Genomic DNA, 7,900 nt, shown 5'->3' with positions numbered 1-7,900 from the left:
AGATAACATGTAATGACCTCTCTCATGTGGAAGGTCATGAGACTGAGCCTTAGTGGAAGCGTAATGTTGACTCTGTGTGCTTCATTTAGGGATGACAATTCTACCCGCACCCAACGGGTTCCCCCATCCCCGCCTCTACGGGTTTTAAAATACCCGCACAATTTGGGTAATAGGTGCGAGTATGGGGGAAATTTATATACCCGCTCGGGTATGGGGGCGGGTGCGGGGGAAGGTATCCCCGCCCCGCACCCGCACCCGCACTTATATATATTGTTATTAGTATTTATTTATTATATAAGTTTATGTATATTTTATAATTGAAAATGCATAATGAATTAAACTTCTTAGTTTTTTGTTTATGAAATTTGAATAAGAACAACACAAATAACGTAATGAGTAAACACTTAATACAATTTATACTATCAACACAATTTTAGTTCCAATTAAGAACTAACTTCATTGGCTCTTATTAAAGAGTTAATCAACGATTTGGTCCATCAATTATCGCCAAACTGTGAATGTAGTCCTCTAATTCCTTAGTCATCGATTTAGTCCCCGAAAATAATTCTTTTTAGTCATTTTAGTCCCTCAGTCCGTTTTCCGGCAACACTCCAGTTAGACCTCCGATTTACCAGGGTCAATTTTGTCATTTCATTTCATTTGAGTTCGGCATCTTTCTCTTCCATGGAACCACACTCCGGTAACCACGCTCGCGCTGTGTCAATTGCATCTTCTCCAAATGCTTGGCCTACAAACCCAACACTCATCATTCTCTGGCACCATTTCTCTTTACACTCATTCATTTCTCCCACATTTGTCAATGCCTTTGCTGCTTCTCCTTCCATCATATATAGTGTAGGGATGGAATCCATGAAGGCCGCCGTGGATCGCCAGTGGCCACCGGAGATTCCGCTCGGGGAGGTGCACAAGAAGCTGATTAAAGGGCTGAGCGGCTGCGAAATGGCACGGTTCAAGTTCAGAAAGGGCTGCATAACTTTCTACATCTACGCCGTGAGGAGAGCCGGAAACTTGGGATTCTCTCGCGCCGACGATCTGAGAACGGTTTTACAGTCGACTGTGGAGCTCAAAGATTTCTTGGATCACACAGCGATGTTGGCGGTGCCGAACCAGAGAAGCATCCACTGCGCCGCTCCGCCGCCGCCCGTCGCCATGGCTCACTAGCCATATCTTCTTCTTACTCAATATTTTCCTTCTCACTAGCCCGTCTGCATCTTTCTCTTCCATGGAACCACACTCCGGCAACCACGCTCGCGTTGTGTCGATTGCATCTTCTCCAAATGCTTGGCCTACAAACCCAACACTCATCATTCTCGGGCACCATTTCTCTTTACACTCATTCATTTCTCTCACATTTGTCAATGCCTTTGCTGCTTCTCCTTCCATCCACAAGTACTCCACCCTCCTGGAGAATCCTTTGGCGAAGTCCCCGCAATGGCTGTAGCTACAATCTGCATTGTTCTCGCTCAAAACCACGCCTTTTGGACCCAAACTCCTCAGCCCTCTCAAGAACTCTGACCTGTCATCTGGGGAGTGGTGGCTCAGGTTGTGGAGCCTGAACTGGGCAGAAATGATCAAGATCTCATCTGGGGAGGAGTTTATGGTCTGGGAATTTAGGTTCTGAAGTGGGAAATTTTCAAGCTTGTTGATCTGCAGGTTGATGTTAATCCTCTTTGCATAACCAAGAAGGTATTTGGAGAAGTCATAGCCTGGTGGAGAAACCAGAAATGGTGTACTTGTGAAGTGGTGATTGTCGATGACTGTGAGCCTGACAAGCGGCGGAGGCCCTCCCGGCCAGCGAGTTAGCTCCTCCAAAAGCGTCGGTGTGGGTTAAGCAAGTACGAAGTGAATAAACAAATGAAATGACAAAATTGACCCTGGTAAATCGGAGGTCTAACCGGAGTGTTGCCAGAAACGGACGGAGGGACTAAAATGACTAAAAAGAATTATTTTCGGGGACTAAATCGATGATTAAGGAATTAGAGGACTACATTCACAGTTTGGCAATAATTGAGGGACCAAATCGTTGATTAACTCCTTATTAAATTTTAGAGTTATGTTTAAACTTATAAAAAATCAATGTGATAATTACATTGTAGTATAAGATTTTTATTAGATTTAAGTGTAATATAAATAATTAGAGTTGCGGGTTGGGTATTACCTGCACCCGCAAAATCCCCGCGGGGGCGGGTATGGGGTAGGATTTTAATTACCCGCGCGGGTGCGGGTGCGGGGAGTGGCTTGGAAATGCGGGTGCGGGGGCGGGGGATATGTCCCCCGCACCCACCTCGCCCCATTGCCATTCCTAACTTCATTAGTCATTAAGTTGAGAAAGTATGTTTGAACAGATACTACAATGTAATAGAGTCAGTAGCATTCACAAAAAAACATCTTGTGACATGGGACAACCTGATTGGTTCTTTTTATATTTCATGAATAGGTAGATTAACTTTTTAAACTTATAGTGGTTTTTGTCAATTCATAAATCGCCAATGAAATATAAAGAATTATATGTCACTACTTTTTTTGAAATAAAAGGCCATAGCCATATATTAATGAATGAAAGAAGCAATAAAGTCAGGGAGACATAGTCCCAAAACATAGAGTGATCCTGATCAAAAGCTACTGACGCTAAAGATTTATATTATATGTCACTACTTAGTTGAGGAGGAACCTAGAGATTTAAAGAGTTTATTCACATACCAAACGCCTGGGCCGACCTTAGTCATGAGCAGTCAAGATGACGACATATGGGAGGTTGTCGGTTAAGTCATATTTATCATATCTAAAATTTTTATTTATGCCAATAACCTTGTGGTTTAATGACACCAAGTTGCCCTATATAGGAGGTTGTGGGTTAAGCCTCAGAAGGCGGTATTGACTCTTTGTGCTTCAGTAGGTTGAGAAAGTATATATATATATATATATATATATATATATATATATATATACACACACACACACTATTATTTTTAAAAAAAATATTTTAATATAATTAATATTTTAATATTGAGTATTAAATTCAACATTTTTTGTGCACCGCACATATAAATTGTTAGGTATTTATATATTTGTCAATTACACTTCTGTTACTATTTTAAATTTAAATGGTGATTACAGGATTGAACCCAAAAAATTATAAGTGTTCCAAAAAAAAAAAAACATTACTTATATATTTTGTGCAGGCAAGGATTAAATTAAATTATAGAAAATAAAAAATTGTCCTGGTGGTCATACAAAAATTCCCTAAACTACACATATCTGTCTGTGTCTATATATATATATATGCTTAGTCTGGTGTTGGTGTAGCAGATGAGATTTCTGGGTGCTCTTTGATTCTGCATTTCTTTCTCCTCCTCTGCAGAGAGAGAGAGAGAGAGAGAGAGAGAGAGATGAGATACATACGCACCGGCAGCCTGAAAAGGCTATTTTCACTGAAAAGAAACAGTTTTGATGAAGAAATTGCAACCCCAAGAAGCTCTGATTTCACCCCAGAAGACACTACTGCCTTCCCCCTAGCAGTTTCTCATCCTAGGCCTACCTGGAAATGCTTCTCCTATCAACAAATCTTCGATGCAACAAATGGTTTTAGCCCAGGTTTCTTCCCCCACCCCTAAACTTGCAACAAAATATAATCCCACATTTTTTTTTACCATTTCTCAGTTTCTTGAATTTTGGTTTAGGAAATATGGTTGGCAAAGGAGGGTATGCAGAGGTGTACAGAGGGGTGTTAGAAGATGGGCAGACAATTGCTGTGAAATTGCTGACAAAAGAGGCAAATGATGAGAGGAAAGAAAAAGAATTCTTGACAGAAATTGGGGCATTGGGTCATGTTTGTCACCCTAATGTCACTGCACTTCTTGGCTGCTGCATTGAGAATGGCCTTTACCTCATTTTCCAGTTCTCTTCCAAAGGATCTGTTGCCTCTCTTCTCCATGGTCTCTTTCATTCTTAATTCCCTAATTTCCCCTTCTTTTTTAAAAAAAAAAAAATTTGTCTAAATTTATATGATTTCTTTCTGTTTGAAGATGAAAAGTTGCCCACCATGGATTGGGAAACAAGATACAAGATTGCAGTTGGAGCTGCTAGAGGTCTGCATTATTTACACAAAACCTGTCCCCGAAGAATTATCCATAGAGATATCAAAGCTTCAAATATTTTGTTAAGTGAAGAGTTTGAACCACAGGTACCATTCTTTTTTTTTTTTTTTTTTTTTAAAAAAAAAATTGAGCAAATTCATATATATTGATGGTGTGATTATATGGTTGATAGATTTCGGATTTTGGACTGGCGAAATGGCTTCCATCACAATGGACCCATCATTCTATAGCTCCTATAGAAGGGACATTTGGGTAGAGTATACTCTTTCTTCTGAATTTCTGTGTAATAATATAATTCTCATATAATAATTAATTAAAAGAATATATTAGCTGTTAACTTCATTAATAAATTTGCAGTGTTATTTATTTTATTATTATTTATTTGTTTGTTTGTTTGTTGGGTTATGCAGACATCTAGCGCCAGAGTATTTCATGCATGGAGTGGTGGATGAAAAGACAGATGTTTTTGCATTTGGAGTCTTTCTTTTAGAACTCATCTCTGGGAGAAAACCTGTTGATAGCTCTTATCAAAGCCTACATAGCTGGGTAATAATTCCTCTTTTCTTTCATAATTCAACTAATTCCATCTTTAGTCCTCGATTATTCAAAACGCGAGACCAAATTAACCTCGTCTTGTGCCCCTAGCTGGTAAAAGACTACAAAGAGGTAAACCAACTTAAGTTGTTCATAGCTGATAGGCTCAAATCGAGAAGGCCAATAGGCTGATACTGTTGGGAGTTGAATTTGTAATTTTGTGATTACTATTGGTCAATTTGGTTGAGGTTGTCCCTGTCTTTTGTCCCTAGTTGGTAAAAGACTACAAAGAGACAAACCAACTTAAATTGTTCATAGCTGACTGACTGATTCAAACTAAAAAGGTCAATAGGCTGATACTGTTAGGAGTTGAATTTGTAATTTTGTGGTTACTAAATAACAGTTTGGTCAGCTTGGCTGAGGTTGCCCCTTGAAAGAGTATTTTACTACTTTTGATGTTTTATCCTGTACTAACATGATTTATTTAGGTGTGACTGAGAAGTGGTTAATGGTATATTTGGCAGGCAAAACCTATACTTTTGCAAGGTGAGATAGAAGTGGTTATAGATCCAAGACTTAATGGGAAGTTTGATGTTAAACAACTTGACAAACTTGCCTTTGCCGCATCTCTTTGCATTCGTTCTTCTTCCATTTGGCGTCCTACTATCACTGAGGTACCTAATTCTTAATTAATTTCTTTAATTTTCTGCTCAATTAAATTTTTTTTTTTCATTTTTTAATATAAGGAGAATGAAAATATAGGTAAATATCGTACTTATAATATGCTTGTTACTGTACTAGTGTACTACAAAAAATTTGACTCAAAAGTAAGACTATTTCAAAAATTTTGAACTAAATTTGATCGATTTTAAAAGTCACTCAAATTGACATAATTAAAGAGTAAAAGTAAAAATATTATACTTTTTGTCATACTGTGATTTATCTATAGAAGTGAAGTTTATATTTATAACATATCCTCAAATAGTAATTGTAAATTTTTACCTAATAAAAAGTGATATTAACTCAATGGTATTTGTTACTAAAACTTAGAAAATTGGCGTTAGTTAGCACTTAACACTTATCAAACGGCTAAATCTAATTTCAGTAATTGCCAAACGTTTGCAATCCATATTTTTCTAATTTCTACCATCTTTATATGACTTGGGGAATCTTTAGCGTGTCGAAAATTCACTATATTTACTGTGAAAAGAGTATTAACATTTTTGTAAATTAATAACTACCATTCTATATATATATATATATATATATATATATATATATATATATATATATATATATATATATATATATATATCTTATACTACTCTCTCTGACTCATTTTATCTGTCCGGCTTACTATTTATTAGTTAAACCAACTCTTTCTTCTTTTCTTGTTTTCATTAGTTTTTACTTATAATTTTTAAATGATTTTTTTTTTTTTTGTGTTTAATAGTATTTTTAATGTAATTTTTAAATATATAAATTTCACATACTTTCTAAATTTAATATTATAAAAAATTAAATTATAAATAACTTCAGTCAATCATCGTTAACTGAACCTGACACATAAAATGGGACGGGAGAGTATATTTTTTTAATTTTTTTTTAAAACAAAATTGAAATCTCATTAATTCTCATGATAGATGAAAACTTAATTTGTTTAGGGTAGCATGATTTTGTCTTAGAGTAAGGTGTAAGCATATTATTGTGCTAATTTATTGTTGGGCAATTCACCTAACAAAAACACACTTTATAAACTTTAATTTTAATTTTCTTACCTGCCTCAGCTAAGATAATGGCCAATTATTATGATAATCGAATTCTTGTTGTACAAACATCATGGATAATGTGGGTTGAAGAACATTATGGTGGTGGGTTGACCCGGTTAGAAAATTTTCTGGTCGGCATAAATTATGGAAATGGGGATTAGTTAATTATTGTATTGGTTTTGATTGCTTAATCATGGCCATAATCTTGGCTTTTTATGGCTTTAATTAATTTAATAAATCACTTTCAGTGCATAATGCACGCCTGCCTAAATTAATGTTTAGTCACAGTTTATCCATGTTTAAGCAATCCTAATAATTCAACTGATGTTTTATCCTACCCAACGTGTTTTTATTATTTTGGCTTCTACCTTATGCCTTTTTAGCTTTTCTTTTTTTTTTAAAAAAAAAAAATTGGGATTTTAATAATTTTATTTAATTTAGTATTTCACTAAAAAATTGTCAATTATGTCTCACTTTATCCTATAGGGACAAATTAGGTAATTGATCTGTCAATGTATAGTATACAATTGGAATTTTTTATATTGTATCAATGTCAAATCAATAGCCAATTTGTTTGTGTTGGATAAAAAATAAAAAACTATATTATTTTGTTCATTTTTTTTAATTATTATTTTAGATTCAATTCAATTACTTAATAGTTTACTTAGGTTGGTTCTTTGGGATTAGACTTAATACCACTAATAAATATTAATTTTAATTTTTTGTTAAATCAAAAAACAAAACAAAAAAAATAAATCTTGTTTTAGAAAATTTTGAACCATTTTTCTTTCCAATTTAACAAAATTCAATATTTCTTTTAAAAAAAATTATTTCCCTTATTAACAGGTATTGGAGGTAATCTTGAGGGGGGAGCTTGATAAGGAAAAATGGAAAATGCCAAAAGAAGAAGAAGAGCAAGAAGAGTTTTGGGGGTTTGAAGATCTTGAATGTGAATGTGAATGCGATAGCTCTTTCTCAACCTCTCCGCAAAATACCTTCTCCGCAACCATCTCATAGTTAGCAAGATTTAAAATCTTAAATACTCAACTTATTGTAAATAATATTAAAAATGTAGTCCTTTAGTACGTAAATTCATCTTTTCTACGACAACAATTAAATTCAGATAGCAAAATTTATGAAAATTTTTAAAATGTTACTAATTTTTATTCTTCATATATAAATAAATAATATACATAAGGGGGTTTTTTTTTTCACATTATATAATTTTAGCTATTTGAAATATATTTTCTCTGTAAACCAAATAACGAAATAGCATTCTTATTCTTCAAAAATTGATTATATGAACCAAATGTGTTGTTAAATCATATTTGTCATTTGTTACAATTATCACTGAACATTTCGATTTTGATAATTTTATTCAAAACATTTTTTGGGGGGTTTAATATCACAAAAAGAAAAAGAAAATAAAAAATTTGATATTTTTTGGGTATAATAAAATTTTGGATATAAAATCACCAA

The 7,900-nt window shown here is 34.3% G+C and overlaps 1 protein-coding gene across 1 annotated transcript; it reads left to right on the top strand.

Annotated features, from left to right (window-relative positions):
* Nucleotides 1–3,286: 3,286 nt before the first annotated feature.
* Nucleotides 3,287–7,581, top strand: LOC109177368 (probable receptor-like serine/threonine-protein kinase At5g57670). The gene is made up of 7 exons (XM_019326725.1): nucleotides 3,287–3,615; nucleotides 3,702–3,956; nucleotides 4,047–4,204; nucleotides 4,291–4,370; nucleotides 4,529–4,664; nucleotides 5,177–5,326; nucleotides 7,268–7,581. The coding sequence occupies exons 1-7, from the start codon at nucleotides 3,411–3,413 to the stop codon at nucleotides 7,436–7,438; spliced, it is 1,155 nt and encodes a 384-aa protein (XP_019182270.1). The 5' UTR covers nucleotides 3,287–3,410; the 3' UTR covers nucleotides 7,439–7,581.
* Nucleotides 7,582–7,900: the final 319 nt, after the last annotated feature.

The sequence above is a fragment of the Ipomoea nil genome, unplaced genomic scaffold, assembly GCF_001879475.1.
Source record: "Ipomoea nil cultivar Tokyo-kokei standard unplaced genomic scaffold, Asagao_1.1 scaffold0804, whole genome shotgun sequence".
Classification (NCBI taxonomy): domain Eukaryota; kingdom Viridiplantae; phylum Streptophyta; class Magnoliopsida; order Solanales; family Convolvulaceae; genus Ipomoea; species Ipomoea nil.
This window is presented reverse-complemented; position numbering and strand designations above follow the sequence as displayed.